At 38.2% G+C, this 17,188-nt stretch overlaps 1 protein-coding gene across 3 annotated transcripts in view; it reads left to right on the top strand.

The window, feature by feature from the left end:
- The window catches only part of ATG10 (autophagy related 10), a 249,392-nt gene that overhangs the window by 15,988 nt on the left and 216,216 nt on the right, over positions 1 to 17,188 (top strand). For all 3 annotated transcript variants that reach the window (XM_043464732.1, XM_043464731.1, XM_043464733.1), the window contains exon 2: positions 462 to 581. In XM_043464732.1, coding sequence (XP_043320667.1) covers positions 474 to 581 — 108 coding nt within the window. In that variant the 5' untranslated portion in view covers positions 462 to 473. The remainder of the gene's footprint in view (positions 1 to 461; positions 582 to 17,188) is intronic.

The raw sequence follows: 17,188 nt of genomic DNA, 5'->3' as shown, positions 1-17,188 counted from the left end.
CATCATTTGTTAGTGAGTTGAACTCGAATAAAGTGGGAAGAACGGCCCAGCTCCACTAATCACTGTCATGCTGTTTATATAAGAGCTAAGGTAGGAGATAGAGAAGGAAGTCTGAGGAGGTTGTTTGGAAGCATTAAGCATTAGAAGGGAGATAATATAAACACTTGAAACTCAATTTATGGACAAACTAGACTTTTTGAACCATAGATATGTATTTGTTACAACTCAAAAACTAGATTTGAGTTTTCATGTTGATCAAATTTTCTTCCTGATTAAAAGATGGGGATAGGGAGAGAAAGATGGAAACAAAACACTTTTTTTTTTTTTTTTGGAATGGCTTTGGGGTTATTTTCCAATGTCCATGCCAAATTTTGGTTTGTTTAAAGAAATACATGAATTAGCAGAATTCCTTTCAGTATTCATTCCACAGCTGATGTTAATACTTAGTTTTTATATTTCAGTTCTCATTTAGTATGGAAGAAGATGAGTTCTTTGGAGAAAAAACATTCCAGCATTATTGTGCAGAATTCATTAAACATTCACAGAAGATAGGTGATGGTTGGGAATGGAGAGCTTCAAAGGTAAGAATTTTATTTTCTATTTCAATGGAGGTTTTTATTTTTCCCTACTTAAAACCTGAGTAATTGAAAGTAATGTATGAAAGCTAGTTTGATTTAGTAAAAGGCTTAAATTGAAGAATGTTTTAAAACAGATGTCCATTTTATTACTTTAGCTTTATATACCCATTATAATTAGGCTAATGAAGTATTATCTAGAAAAGTCCTTAGGTGACCTGCTTTAATTTAGTAGATAAGAGTGCTTAGCATATTAATTATCTAAATGTAAACAGATGCTTCTGTGGTGCTTCAAACCATTTGTTTATACTATTAATTTTCTTAGGAAACTACTTTTGTCCAGAGAGTGAAAAGATAATCCAGACATCAAACCATGGTCAAATAATCACAACTTCTGAATTATAGAGGACTGTTCAGTTCAGTTCAGTTGCTCAGTCGTGTCCGACTCTTTGTGACCCCATGGACTGCAGCACGCCAGGCTTCCTGGTCCATCACCAACTCCCGGAGCTTACTCAAATTCATGTCCATCGAGTCAGTGATGCCATCCAACCATCTCATCTTCGTCCCTTTCTCCTCCTGCTTCAATCTTTCCCAGCATCAGTGAGTCTGTTCTTTGTATCAGGTGGGCAACATATTGGAGTTTCAGCTTCAGCGTCAGTCCTTCCAATGAATATTCAAGACTGATTTCCTTTAGGATTGACTGGTTTGATCTCCTTGCAGTCCAAGGGACTCTCACGAGTCTTCTCCAATACTATAGTTCAAAACCATCAGTTCTTTGGTGCTCAGCTTTCTTTATAGTCCAACTCTCACATCCATACATGACCACTGGAAAAACCATAGCTTTGGAAGACTATATCTTTGGGAATTTCTTAATAATATAAACACATTCCAAAACATTCTTTCTTTTGGTTCTGTTCAGTAATATTAATAGTAACGTAAAAAGTCTGTGTACTCATTTATTTCCACACATGTATTTAGTAAGATTCTCTGCCAAAAGCTCTTTAAGAGGTCTTTGAAATCCCTGTTTTAGAGAATAAGTAAGTTTTTTCTACTTGATGTTTTATCTGATTTGTGAAAAAGTGGTGAAATCTTGTGTCTCTGTTGATTAGCTCTGTTTCCTGTATGAAATCTGAGAAATGTGAACATTTTTGAGCTGATTCTTATGATTCAGAACTAGAGGCCAGGGAAATGCAGGTCTTGATCAGGTTCAGATTGTCACTGGGGACAGAAGCCATGATTTCCTCTTGGGTCATATGTCAGCTAAGCTTTGGCAGGGAGTTCATGTCAGGGTTCAGAGGTGTAGAGTCAATTTCTTGTGGTAGATTCCAGCCCTACTCTCTAAGTTAGCGATGGGACAGTTCATAAACCCTTAAGGTGTCTCTCGGTCTAGGATATATGATCTTAATAGCACCTTTTATTATTTTTGGTGCTGAGTATTTTATAATTTTGCTTTCTGTTATGTTTGAATTTCTAATCTATTTCTTCTATGATTATTATCAACATATAGAGGAACTACTAATTTTTATATATTACTTTTGTAACCATTCATCTTACTAAATTCTCCTAATTTTCATAATTTTTCAGTAATTTCTGTGTGTATTCTAAGTAGAATGAGGCTATCTACAAATGGGGAGTTTTTAATTGCCTTCTTTGTAATATTTCTCCCTATTATTTTTATGAATTGAGTAGAAAACTGTTAATAGTAATAACAGATCTCTTTGTCTTCTTCCTGATTTTAATGTTAATGCTTCTGATACAAAATGGTTAAAATGTTGGTTGTTTATTCATTGGATGAGAATAGGTTTCTGACCCATTTTGTCCTGTAATAATTTGTGTGATTATACTTTGGGAACTTTCCCTTTTCACCAGGTTAAAAAAAAAAGAAAAGAATTTTTTCTTTTATCTTAAGCTGGAGGCTGAATAATAGATTCCTGTACCATTTCAGGGGCCTAGTAGAGTTGGGGAGGGGAAGGTTAGAGAGGAAGTTGGGTGTATGTGTGTGTGTGTGTGTGTGTGTGTATATGTGTATGTGTATGTGTTTGTGTGTGTTGGGGGTCGTTGGGGAAGATCTCCAGGGGGGGAATTATATGTCAGAAGTTTCTTCACTGAATTTGTTGAAAGTAGTGCCATAAGAGCCAGTTTCCAGGATTTGTTTTTATTCTTGGCCTTCCTTGCCTCTACTTCAAGGATGGCTATGGCTAAGTCTAGTTTCTTGTTTGCTGCCACTTCCTGCTGAGTTAGAAAATCTGCCTACCCTTTGGAGTGAGAATTATGCGTCTAGTTAAGGACTATTCTCTTTAATGTGGGCATGAGCCTATAGATAGTATCAAAAAAACCCAAAAACATTCATCAGAGAAAATCTTTACAGCCTTAGGGTAAGGATTGCAAACTCAAGAGTCTGTGAAGACCTGGTGGGGTAGTGTAGCTGGGTCAAGCTGCTAGGGACAAGACAGTGTGGACACTGAGTCGGGGCCTATGGCTGACAGGTTAGAAACATGGGCCCAGGAGTTTACCAAATCTTCCAAGAGAAGTAAAAAAGATGTAAAGTTAAAAAAAAAGTAAAGTAAAAAAAAAAAAGTAAAGTAAAAAAAAAAAAGGGTAATATCTAAAATTTTAAATGTTGGCAACTAATTTAAAAAGATACTTTTCAAAGACAGTGAGGACTGAAACTACATGCCATGGCTCTGTGTGGCCAGTGGGTGACTTCTGGGATTGGGTGTCTGCCTGGTGTTGACTGGTTTCTCACCTTGCCTCAATGCATGCTGTTGATCTGAATTAGGATAAAGGACTCCAGGCAAAGAGATCCTTCTTTACTGTATTTTAGAATGTTAGTATTTTTGCTACTTAATTTCTGCAGTCTTATACCCCATTTAAGAAGGAAATCGTGAATCAGTTACTTCGTTACCTCCTATAAACCTTCCATCCTTATTACATCTCAGGCTTTGTGGAACTGTTTGGAAACAATACTTAAACTTTTACTTTTTAGGCTCCAGGAATTAATTTTTGTATTAAAAATAGTTTTATTGGTATACAATTGACAAACAATAAACTGCACATATTTAAAGTGTATAATTTGATAAGTTTTGACATAGTACAGACCTTGAACCTTCACCACAATCATGAGTAAGCATATCTATCATCCCCAAAAGGTTTCTTATATAACTTTTTAGTGCCTCTCTCTGCCCCTTCTTGCCCCTCATTTTTAAAAAGAACTTTGTTTATCCCTATATAAAGAGACTTCTTTAAAGAATATGTATACTGTCACTCATGTTTTCAGGTTTGTTCACAAACCACTTTGGTACCACCCATTTTATCTTTTAATATTTAGAGAATTGGTGTAATTCAACATTTTAGGTAAGGCAAAATATCATTATTTCTGCAGAGTTCATGAGAAAAGCAGTGTGAATGAAACATATAAATAATTTAATATTTTAAAAGAAAGAAATTTCTTAAAATAGTCAAAATGTCCTAGTTTTTTATATCTGGAGGTATGCAGATTAAGGAGAATGCTTCTAAATCAGTATTTTTTTGGTGGGGCTTAATTCTATTGGCATCCGGTCAGGACCATTCTTGTTTTCCTACTCCTAACATCTCCAAACCCCTCGGAAGGTTGGTACACTCTTCCTAAGAGCCATTGTTTAATGTGATGGTGTATCAGATATTAAAGATAGTGGTTAAGATCATAGGCTTCAGAGTTAGATAGGGCTGAGTGTAAATCCTTGCTCTACCATTATTTCCTTTGCCATAGTCCTCTACTAGCTGGATTTTAGACAATTTACTTAATGTAACCAAACTTCATTTTCTTTACCTATAAAATAGGAATAACAATAATACCCAACATGGTTGTTGTATGGATTAAGTGAGATTTGCATTCTAAAAGTTTAGCGTAGTTTCTGGCATGTGGACAGTTATTGTATGATTATCATTTTTAGTTGGTTGATTGAAATTTTCAGTGTCTTTTGTTAGATAAATAATGCTATGAATGAAATTGTAGTTAGGTTTTCAGAAAATTGATGAAAGTCTATTAGCACCAAGTATACTGGATTGGTCTGAATGAAATTCTAGTTAGGTTTTCAGAAAACTATATGAAAACTATATACTGTAGTATTGGTATATTGAGGCTTCCCTGGTAGCTCAGCTGGTAAAGAATACGCCTGCAATGCAGGAGACCCTGGTTTGATTCCTGGGTCAGGAAGATCGCCTGGAGAAGGAATAGGCTACCCGTTCAGTATTCTTGGGCTTCCCTGGTGGCTCAGATGGTAAATAATCTGCCTGCAGTGCTGGAGACCTGGGTTGGATCTCTGGGTTGGGAAGAGTCCCCTGGAGGAGGGCATGGCAACCCACTCCAGCATTGTTGCCTGGAGAATTCCCATGGACAGAGGAGCGGGGAGGGCTACAGTTCATGGGGTTGCAAAGAGTTGGATGCAACTAAGCATAGCACAGCACACTGATATATTATTCTGAATTTTCTACAATAAGAAAGGGGAGCAGAAGATGGTAAATAACAATGAATACAATTGTTTGAAACCCATTAGAGGGTTACCTTGTTTTATTGCACTTTGTAGATATTGTATGTTTTACAAATTTAAGGTTTGTGGCAATCCTATGTTGAGCAAGTCTATCAGTGCCAATTTTTCAACAGCCTTTGTTCACTTCATATCTCTATGTTACATTTCGATAATCTTCACAGTATTTCACATTTTTTCATTATTATTATATTTGTTATGGTGATCTGTGATCAGTGAGCTTTGATTTAGTATTGTAATTATTTTGGAGTGTCATGAACCCTGCCCATTAACAGTGAACTTAATGAATGTGTGTGTCCTGACTGGCCATTGCCCTATCTCTGTCCCTCTCCTCAGGCCTCTCTATTCCGTGAGACATTGCAATATTGAAATTAGACCAATTAACAACATTAACAATGGTCTCTAAGTGTTCAAGTGAAAGTAAGCATTGCCTCACTTTAAATCAGAAACTGGAAATGATTAAGCTTAGTGAAGAAGGCATATCAAAAACTGAGACAGGTCAAAAGTTAGGACTCTTACAACAGTTAGCCAAGTTGTAGATGCAAAGGAGAAGCTCCTGAAGGAAATAAAATGTGCTACTCCAGTGAAGACATGAACAATAAGAAAGTGAAACTGCTTTTCTCTAAGGAGAAAGCTTTAGTGGTTGGGAAGATCAAACTAGCCACAACTGCCCATAAGCTGAAACCTAATCCAGAGCAAGGCTCTAACTCTTCAATTCTTTGCAGGCCGAGAAAGGTGAGGAAGTTGCAGAGGAAAAATTTGAAGCTTGACAGAGTTTCACTCATGAGGTTTCAGGAAAGAAACTATTTCCATAACATTAAAGTGCAGATTGAAACAGCAAGTGCTGATGTAAAAGCTGCAGCAGGTTATCTAGAAGATCTAGCTAAGGTTATTAGTGAAGGTGACTACACGAAACAAAAAATTTCCCGTGTAGACAAAACAGTCTTCTATTGGAAGAAGATGCCATCTAGGACTTTATAGCTAGAGAGAAGTCAATGCCTGGCTTCAAAGCTTCAGAGAACAGACCAACCAAATCTCTTGTTAGTGACTAATGCAGCTGATGACTTTAAGTTGAAGCCAATGTTCATTTACATTCTGCAAATCTTAGGGTCCTTTAGGTTATGCTAAATCTGCTGCTGCTACTGCTGCTAAGTCGCTTCAGTCGTGTCCGACTCTGTGCGATCCCATAGACGGCAGCCCACTAGACTCCATCGTCCCTGGGATTCTCCAGGCAAGAACGCTGGAGTGGGTTCCCATTTCCTTCTCCAATGCATGAAAGTGAAAAGTGAAAGTGAAGTCGCTCAGTCATGTCTGACTCTTTGCGACCCCATGGACTGCAGCCTACCAGGCTCCTCCGTCCATGGGATTTTCCAGGCAAGAGTACTGGAGTGGGGTGCCATTGCCTTCTCCAATGCTAAATCTACTATACCCGTTTTCTATAACTGGAGCAAAAAATCCTGGATGACAGTACATCTATTTATAACACCTCAATATATTAAGCCCACTGTTGAGACATACCATTCAGAAAAAAAGATTCATTCAAAATAGCACTGCTCATTGACTACATACCTAGTTACCCAAGAGCTCTGAGGGAGATGTACAAGATTAAAATTGTTTTTATACAATGTCCATTCTGTGGCCCATGGATCAAGGAGTATTTTCAACTTTTAAGTCTCATTTTGTAAGAAATACATTTCATAAGACTGTAATAGTGACTCCTCTGGTGAATCTGGTCAAAGTCAATTGAAAGCCTTCTGGAAAGGATTTACCATTCTAGATGCCATGAAGAACATTTGTGATTCATTGGAAGAAATAACAATGTCAACATTAACAGGAATTTGGAAGAAGTTCATTCCAACCCTCATGGATGACTTTGAGGGGTTTAAGACTTCAGTAGAGGAAGTCAGTGCAGATGTGGTAGAAATAGCAAGAGAACTGGAGTTAGAAGTGGAGCCTGAAGATGTGACTCACTTGCTGGAGTCTCGTGATAAAACTTGAAAAGGTAAGGAGTTGCCTCTTATGGATGAGCAAAGAAAGTGGTTTCTTGAGATAGAATTTACTCGTGGTGAAGATTCTGTGAAGAATTGACAACAAAATAGTTAGAATATTATATAAACTTAGTTGATGAAGCAGTAGCAGGGTTTGTGAAGACAGACTCCAATTTATTTTATTTTTTAGGCCACACTGTGTAGCTTGTTGGGCCCTGCACTTGGGTCATGAACATGAAAGCATGGAGTCATAACACTGGACCACCAGGGAATGGGTAAAATGCTATCAAACAACATTGCATGCTACCGAGAAATCATTGGTGAAAGAGTTAATTGATGTGGTAGACTTCATTGTTGTCTTACTTTAAGAAACTGCCACAGCCATCCCAACCTTCAGCAACCACCACCATCATGAGTCAGCAGCCATCAACATAAAGGCAAGACACTCCACCAGCAAAATGATTATGACTTGCTGAAGGCTTAGATGATAGTTAGCATTTTTTAGCAATAAAGTATTTTTTGTTTATATATTGTGTTTTTAAACTTAATGCTATTGCTCACTTAATAGTCTACAGTATAGTATAAACATAACTTTTATATACACTGGGAGACCAAAAGAAATTTGTTTGATTCACTGTATTGTGATATTTGCTTGATTGTGTTAGTCTGGAACCCAGCCCTCTGTATCGCCAAGGTATTTCTGTATTTATTTTAAAAACCCATGAGCTCATAATATTAGAGAAGGAAGGGGGATAGAGAGTGGGCAAGAGAGAGAGAGAGGGGCGAACAGGCAGACAGAGAGGAGCAGAACAGACTCCAAACCTAACTCGTTGGACACCATTGCGAGTATCTAGGGCATCAGCTCATTGGTCTGAAAATTGTTGGTTAAAGGGAAAGAAATAAGCATTTCTCCTGCATGTCCTGTATGAACTATATTTCATGGTAACTAAATAGCTTAATTTGAAAAGGGGAAGTTTTCTGCGCCCCCAGAATTCCAATAAACATAAAAAGGACAATTGTTGTTCAATCGTTATATCATGTCCAACTCTTTGTGACACCAGGGACTGCAGTATGCCAGGCTTCCCTGTCCTTCACTATTGCCTTGAGTTTGCTCAGATTCATGTCCATTGAGTCAGTGATGCTGTCTAATTATCAGATATCAGATAAAATATTAGACAGAGGATGCTCTGTCACCCACTTCTGCCCTCAATCTTTCCCAGCATCAGGGTCTTTTCCAATGAGTCTGCTCTTCACATTGGGTGGCCCAAGTATTAGAGCTTCAGTTTCATCATCAGTTCTTCCAATGAATATTCAGGGTTGATTTCCTTTAGGATTGATTGGTTTCACCTCCTTGCAGTCTGAAGGACTCTCAGGAGTTTTCCCCAGCACCATGATTCCAAAGCATCAATTCTTCAGCACTCAGCCTTCTTTATTTTTCAACTCTCACATTCATACATGACTACTGGAAAAACCTTAGTTTTGACGAGATGGACCTTTGTGGGCAAAATGATGTCTCTGCTTTTTAATATGCTGTCTAGGGTTGTCATAGCTTTCCTTCCAAGGAGCAAGCGTCTTTTAATTTCATGGCTGCAGTCACCATCCACAGTGATTTTGCAAAACCCAAGAGAAGAAAATCTGTCACTGCTTCCACTTCTCTCACTTCTATTGGGCATGAAGTGATGGAATCAGATGCCATGATTTTAGTTTTTTGAATGTTGAGTTTTAAGCCAGCCTTTTCATTTTCCTATTTAACTTTTGTCAAGAGGCTTTTTAGTTCTTCACTTTCTGCCATTAGGGTGGTATCATCTGCATATCTAAGGTTGTTGATATTTCTCCCAGCAACCTTGATTCCAGCTTGTGATTCATCCAGCCTGGCATTTCACATGATGTACTCTGCATATAAGTTAAATAAGCAGGATGACAATATACAGCCTTGTCATACTTCTTCCCTAATTTTAGAGTCATATCCAGTTCTAACTGTTAACTTCTTTGACCCGAATACAGTTTTCTCAGGAGACAGGCAAGGCGGTCTGGTACTCCCATCTCTTTAAGAATTTCCCACAGTTTATTGTGATCCGTACAGCCAAAGGCTTTAGCATAGTCTATGAAGCAGATGTTTTTCTGAAATTTCCTTGCTTTCTATTTGACCCAACAAATGTTGGCAACTTGATCTCTGGTTCCTCTGTCTTTTCTAAATCCAGCTTGAACATCTGGAAGTTCTTGGTTCACATACTACTGAAAGCTACCTTGAAGGAGTTTGAGCATAACCTTACTAGCATGTGAAATGAGTGCAACTGTACAATAGTTTGAACATTCTTTGATGTTGCCCTTCTTTGGGATTGAAATGAAAACTGACTTCAGTTAGAAAATCACCACTTTTCAGTCCCTAATGAAATGAATTAGTCAGTAATAATCAGTAGGTGAAAACATTAGATGAAAAGTTAATGTGGAATTTACAAAAGAGGGATTGAGCTATCATTACCTGAACCTAGTAATCGATCTTAGCTTTGCTGAAAACAGGGTGACAGTGTTAGTTGCTCAGTCATGTCCGACTCTTTGTGACCCCATAGACTTGTTGCCCAACAGACTCCTCTGTCCATGGATTCTCCTGGCAAGAATTGGAGTGGGTTGCCATTCCCTTCTCTAGGGGATCTTCCCCACCCAGGGATCAAATCTTGGTCTCCTGCATTGCAGACAGATTGTTTACCACCTGAGTCACCAGGGAAGCCCCAAAATAGGGTATCCAGATACTGTGTACTTTCTGAAGTTTTATAACATGTATCACAGACCACAGTCTATGAAATATTCTTGCCACCAAAGATGAACCTGAATAGAACCAATCAAGGAAGTCAAGTGATAGAGGACCAAGTTAATTGACATCATGGGAAGCAAATAGAAAAATCCAGAAATCTAAAGGACAACTGACCCAGTTTCCTCAGAAAGTTAATGGTAGGGTTAAGAAGTGAGGAGGAGGATTGTATTTCTAATTGTTTAGAATTAAGAACCAGGCTTTTTTGGGTTTTGTTTTTAAAATATCCTTGGGGCAGGAAGCAGCATGTTGTTCTAGTGAGTAAAACACTAGTATGCAGCTCAGGTCCTGTGAAACTTACTATGGGAGGGTGAGACTGGTTCAGGAAATGGGTCTGTTGACCATGCACTAGGATGTCTTGACAGTGGCAGCTTGCTATGAAAGTTTCTCAGTCCTTACTTTCCTTTTCTGAATTTATCTTGTTGACGTGTAACAAAGAGTTTGTAGATTGAGAACAGTTTTTGGGCTGGTAAGTTACAGTTGGTTGTTGAATTGCCACCAGTTTAGACCGCACTTTGAATAGCACTACTCTAAATTATGGCTCATCTCACACGCTAGTAAAGTAATGCTCAAAATTCTCCAAGCTAGGCTTCAGCAGTATGTGAACTGTGAACTTCCAGATGTTCAAGCTGGTTTTAGAAAAGGTAGAGGAACCAGAGATCAAATTGCCAACATCCGCTGGATCATCAAAAAAGCAAGAGAGTTCCAGAGAAACATCTATTTCTGCTTTATTGACTATGCCAAAGCCTTCGACTGTGTGGATCACAATAAACTGTGGAAAATTCTGAAAGAGATGGGAATACCAGACCACCAGACCCACCTCTTGAGAAACCTATATGCAGGTCAGGAAGCAACAGTTAGAACTGGACATGGACCAACAGACTGGTTCCAAATAGGAAAAGAAGTACGTCAAGGCTGTATATTGTCACCCTGCTTATTTAACTTATATGCAGAGTACATCATGAGAACTGTTGGGCTGGATGAAGCACAAGCTGGAATCAAGATTGCTGGGAGAAATATCAATAACCTTAGATATGCAGATGATATCACTCTTATGGCAGAAAGTGAAGAGGAACTAAAAAGCCTCTTGATAAAAGTGAAAGAGGAGAGTAAAAAAGTTGGCTTAAAGCTCAACATTCAGAAAACTAAGATCATGGCATCTGGTCCCATCACTTCATGGGAAATAGATGGGGAAACAGTGGAAGCAATGTCGAACTTTATTTTTGGGGGCTCCAAAATCACTGCAGATGGTGATTGCAGCCATGAAATTAAAAGACGCTTACTCCTTGGAAGGGAAGTTAATGACCAACCTAGATAGCATATGAAAAAGCAGAGACATTACTTTGCCAACAAAGGTCCATCTAGTCAAGGCTATGGTTTTTCCAGTGGTCATGTATGGATGTGAGAGTTGGACTGTGAAGAAAGCTGAGCGCCGAAGAATTGATGCTTTTGAACTGTGGTATTGGAGAAGACTCTTGAGAGTCCCTTGGCCTGCAAGGAGATCCAACCAGTCCATCCTAAATGAGATCAGTCCTGGGTATTCATTGGAGGGACTGATGCTGAAGCTGAAACTCCAATACTTTGGCCACCTCATGCAAAGAGTTGACTCATTGGAAAAGACCCTGATGCTGGGAAGGATTGGTGGCAGGAGGAGACGGGGACGACAGAGGAGGAGATGGCTGAATGGCCTCACTGACTTGATGGACATGAGTTTGAGTAAACTCCGGGAGTTGGTGATGGACAGGGAGGCCTGGCGTGCTGCGATTCATGGGGTCACAAAGAGTCAGACATGACTGAGCGACTGAACTGACTGAACTGACTGACTCTAAATTAATAGAAATTCAAGAACCATACCCTAATGTAATGTGTGAACCTTGTTTTGATCCTGACTCAAACAAAGCAACTATAAAAGCACTCTTTTGGGGAGACAGTTGGGGATATTTGATTATGACTAAGGTGTAAAATGATATTGATGAGGTTAGCAAAGAAAAAACACACCAGGGACAGATAAAGCAATTGTAGCAAAATCATGACATGTGTTGAATATGAGTAATGTGTATATAGGTTAGATTTTGGTACTGTTCTCTCTTTTATATATGTTACATATGTGCTTCCTTTTCTCTGATGTCATAACAATTTATTCTTGACCCTAAACTTTATTCGTAATTACGTAAGTTCTTACCCTTGCCTTAGATTCAGACCCTTTTTGGGAATTTGTGCAGTTTAAAACTTCAAAGCAACTTGCTTTCTAAAATTTTTTCTTTTGCTTTGTTTTTTTACTTGCTAGATATGAGTAATTAGTTCTGTGATTCCACTTTTCACAGGTTATTGATAAAATAATTTCCCATAGGTTTTCAACTTACTCTCTCACTTTTGTATAGCAGAAACAGGAAAAGAGACCATTCAGATACTGAAAACAAAATATTCTACTAATCTTGAGATTAGATTTTATACAATTGACACTAGATTACTTTGTATGTTATTTTTAAAGAAGAATTAAAAGCCTTCTGCTCCCTTACCCCCCACCCCTGCCCCAATAATTCCTGTCTCTTCAGTTAAATGTACTATATTATATCTTGAAATTTCATGTCAACACACTAGAAATATTTTGATCATTTCCCTAACAGCTTAGGAGCTGATTATTTAAAGGGCTTATTTCCTAATTTATGTAGATGTAGAGTAAAAAATTTAAATTTTACTTTATTCTTAGAAATTTAAAATTAAAATTTTTTTGATTCCTGATATTTAAATTTCTTTTTAATTCCTTCTTTACAGTAGTCTTTCTGATTAATTCACATTGATTTTCTTAAAGCCCTTTACCATATCCTAATTACATCAAATTCATATTTTTAAAATAGATTCTAAAATATTTCCATATTTTACTGTATTCCATCTTTTAACACTGTCTTACTAGAAAATTCACCTTGCCCTTCCCATTTATTCTCCTACTCTGCTAAATTTCACACCTTGTTTATTTGCACAGCTACCTTTATACCTTCATTGGTGCTTCAGATGGTAAAGAATCTGCTTACAGTGCAGGAGACCCGGGTTCGATCAGAAAGATCTCCTGGAGAAGGGAATGGCTACACACTCCAGTATTCTTGCCTGGGAAATCCCATGGACAGAGGAGTCTGGAGGTCTGTAGTCCATGGGGTCACAAAGAGTCAGACATGACTGAGTGACTAGCAGTCACTTTTCAGCTCAGTTCAGTTCAGTCGCTCAGTCGTGTCCAACTTTGCAACCCCATGAATCACAGCACGCCAGGCCTCCCTGTCCATCACCAACTCCCGGAGTTTACTCAAACCCATGTCCATCGAGTCAGTGAGGCCATCCAGCCATCTCATCTTCTGTCGTCCCCATCGCCTCCTGCCCCCAATCCTTCCCAGCATCAGGGTCTTTTCTAGTGAGTCAACTCTTTGCATGAGGTGGCCAAAGTATTGGAGTTTCAGCCTCAGCATCAGTCCTTCCAATGAACACCCAGGACTGATCTCCTTCAGGATGGACTGGTTGGATCTCCTTGCAGGCCAAGAGACTCTCGAGTCTTCTCCAACACCAGAGTTCAAAAGCATTAGTTTTTTGGCGCTCAGCTTTCTTCACAGTCCAACTCTCACATCCATACATGACCACTGGAAAAACCATAGCCTTGACTAGACGGACCTTTGTTGGCAAAGTAATGTCTCTTTTTAATATGCTATCTAGGTTGGTCATTAACTTTCCTTCCAAGGAGTAAGCGTCTTTTAATTTCATGGCTGCAATCACCATCTGCAGTGCTTTTGGAGCCCAAAAATTAAAGTCTGACACTGTTTCCACTATCTCCCCATCTATTTCCCATGAAGTGATGGGACCAGATGCCATGATCTTAGTTTTCTGAATGTTAAGCTTTAAGCCAACTTTTTCACTCTCCTCTTTCACTTTCATCAAGAGGCTCTTTAGTTCTTCACTTTCTGCCATAAGGGTGGTGTCATCTGCATATCTGAGGTTATTGATATTTCTCCCGGCAGTCTTGATTCCAGCTTGTTACAGTCACTTTTAAGTGAACCTTAAAAGTGAATAAAGTGAAATAAAGTGAACCTTTATTTTTAATGTCTTATTATGAAAAATTTTAAGTATACAAAAGTAAAGAGCATAGTATAATGAATTCCCACATACCTGTCACCTTACTCCTATAATTATAACTCATAGCCAGGAACATACTGTTAAAACATATGTGGCATATAGGAAGTGCCATAATATATCTCAGTTTAATTAAGTTGGCTTTCTTTTTTCCCTCCCCCAGTTTGTCTTAAAATTATGGATTCTTCAAGTACACTCTAAATTTATTTATCATTAATATTAAAATTAATGAACTCAGGAAAAGACTCTAGAGACCTAAAATATTATTTCAAGAAATTTTTATTTATTTTAAAAATTATAGGAGAATACCTATACATGACATAAAATTTATCATCTTAACCATTTTTAAGTGTATAGCTCAGCAGACCAATGTGCAGTTCATATTGCTGTGCAACCAGGTTCCTGAACTCTTTTCATCTTACAGAATCAAAACTCTACACACATTAGACACTAGCTACTCATCCCCCCCACCCCAACCCCTGGCAACCATCCTTCTACTTTCTATGAATTTGACTACTGTAGTTATCTCACATAAGTGGAATCAAACAGTATTTATCTTTTTGTGACTGTCATTTTGTTTAGCATGATGTCTTCCAAATTCACCCATTATTTCTACAAATTTTGAGTTAGGATGTTAAGAAGTAGAGAACAGAGGATTGGGGATGAATTTCTGTTAAATGATGACATCTTGAATTATATGGCCTCATTCTGTTAAGAGATTTCACTTCTTTTATTTTGCAGCACACCATTATTAAAGAGGATTAAATGTATGTCTGATAAGACTAGATTTTCACCATGTCTCACGTTTGCTGATACTGTATAAATCCAACTGGATATTTCTATAAGAAACACAATCAAATTAGAAAGTAAGTAGTGGAATTAATGGGGACTTCCCTATGGCTCAGTCTGTAAAGAAATCTGCCTGCAGTGCAGGAGACTACCTGAAATACACCATACCCGGTTTTGATCCCTGTGTCAAGAAGATCCCCTAGAGAAGGAAATGGCAACTCACTCCAGTATTTTTGCCTGGGAAATTCAATGGACAGAGGAGCCTTGTGGGCTGCAATCTCTGGGGTCACAAAGAGTCAGATACAGCTTAGTGACTAAACCAATGGAATTAATATCTTAAATACAATTATTTTTCCTACCCGTTAATTTTTGTGATTTTTATACATTGAGCTGTTGGAATGAGGATTTTTATTTTAAAGGTGAAATATTAACTGTATACTTACACTTTTTGATCTCTGTGTACACAATATCTATAGATTCCTTGCTAAAATTTAGTTACAGTTTTAAAGTTTGTGGGAAGAATAGACATTTCCTACAGGCTTATAATATTTTTATATATAATATATAAATTTAATATGTAATATATATAATATTTTTTTATGTGAAGTGAAGTAAAAGTCACTCAGTTGTGTCCAACTCTTTGCAACCCCATGGACTGTATAGTCCATTCTCTAGGCCAGAATACTGGAGTGGGTAGCCTTTCCTTTTTTCAGGGATCTTCCTAACCCAGGAAACGAACCCAGATCTCCCACACTGCAGGTGGATTCTTTACCAGCTGAGCCACTGTTTTTTAGGTGAGTAACAAATAAATGCATTTGTTGGTTTGAAATACTTAGTTTTGCTTAACTTTTATTTTTCTTCCAGCTTACTGATTTTTTATATATTCCTGTATTAATCCTTTTAAGGATGAGGACTTAGGGTAGCTGTGAGCCATTATTGCTATTAGTTTTAGTATAATGCTATATTTGTTCAAGTCATCTACTGTGAATTACTGAAATATTGTTTCTGGCCCCAAATGTCTCTAGATAAAGATTATATATATTGCCTTCACGTAGTCTCTTGATAAGACTGAAGTAGAGTTTTTTTTTCCTTTTAGCTTATCTTTGGAGATTAGGAGAAAAACGCACTTGGAACAGCATGCTGTGTTTTCGTAATAAATATTGACTCCTAGTCAGTTACACTAGATTTTTCATTCATAATTTATTGTGTGTTATGATATGATCTGTCACTTAAGCATATGCAAATCTTAAGCAATCATTTCAAGAAGAACAGGTTGTATCACTTGTGAATTAAATATTTTTGAACACCATTTTTAAAGCTTATCAAGAGTATCAGAGAAAGGAAAGCTGTAATACTTTATAAATTTATCAGTTGAATTTAAACAATGATAGTAATTGTGCACATCTAACACTTAAACAGTGTCAGACTTTATTTGTTTGGGCTCCAAAATCACTGCAGATGGTGATTGCAGCCATGAAATTAAAAGACGCTTACTCCTTGGAAGGAAAGTTATGACCAACCTAGATAGCATATTAAAAAGCAGAGACATTACTTTGCCAACAAAGGTCCATCTAGTCAAGGCTATGGTTTTTCCAGTGGTCATGTATGGATGTGAGAGTTGGACTGTGAAGAAAGCTGAGCACCGAAGAATTGATGCTTTTGAACTGTGGTGTTGGAGAAGACTCTTGAGAGTCCCTTGGCCTGCAAGGAGATCCAACCAGTCCATCCTGAAGGAGATCATTCCTGGGTGTTCATTGGAGGGACTGATGCTGAAGCTGAAACTCCAATACTTTGGCCACCTCATGTGAAGAGTTGACTCATTGGAAAAGACCCTAATGCTGGGAAGGATTGGGGTCAGGAGGAGAAGGGGACGACAGAGGATGAGATGGCTGGATGGCATCACCGACTCGATGGACATGAGTTTGGGTAGAATCCAGGTGTTGGTGATGGACAGGGAGGCCTGGCGTGCTGCGATTCATGGGGTCGCAGAGTCAGACACGACTGAGCGACTGAACTGAACTGAACACTTAAAAGCACATTTTTGGCTAACTGTGATGTTTGGGTTCATTGGGCAGACTGGCAGGGTGTATTTCAAAAAGCCTCCTAGAGAGTCAATATTGGTAAGTTTATAAAGCTCAGGATCTGACCCACAGATTCATATAGAATGCAATGGAGCTCTCTCTCAAAGAGGGATCCACATCAAGTGATGTCAAATAATATATGTATACACACACATGCACACACACATATCCTTTGACATTTATATTCTGAGATACGTGTGTGTGTGTGTGTGTGTGTGTGTGTATGCTACGTCTCTCCTGTCATAGCTCACTCTTTGTGATCTTATGGACTCTAGCCCATCAGTCTCCTCCATCCATGGGATTTCCC

The sequence above is a fragment of the Cervus canadensis genome, chromosome 4 (assembly GCF_019320065.1).
Source record: "Cervus canadensis isolate Bull #8, Minnesota chromosome 4, ASM1932006v1, whole genome shotgun sequence".
Classification (NCBI taxonomy): Eukaryota; Metazoa; Chordata; class Mammalia; order Artiodactyla; family Cervidae; genus Cervus; species Cervus canadensis.
This window is presented reverse-complemented; position numbering and strand designations above follow the sequence as displayed.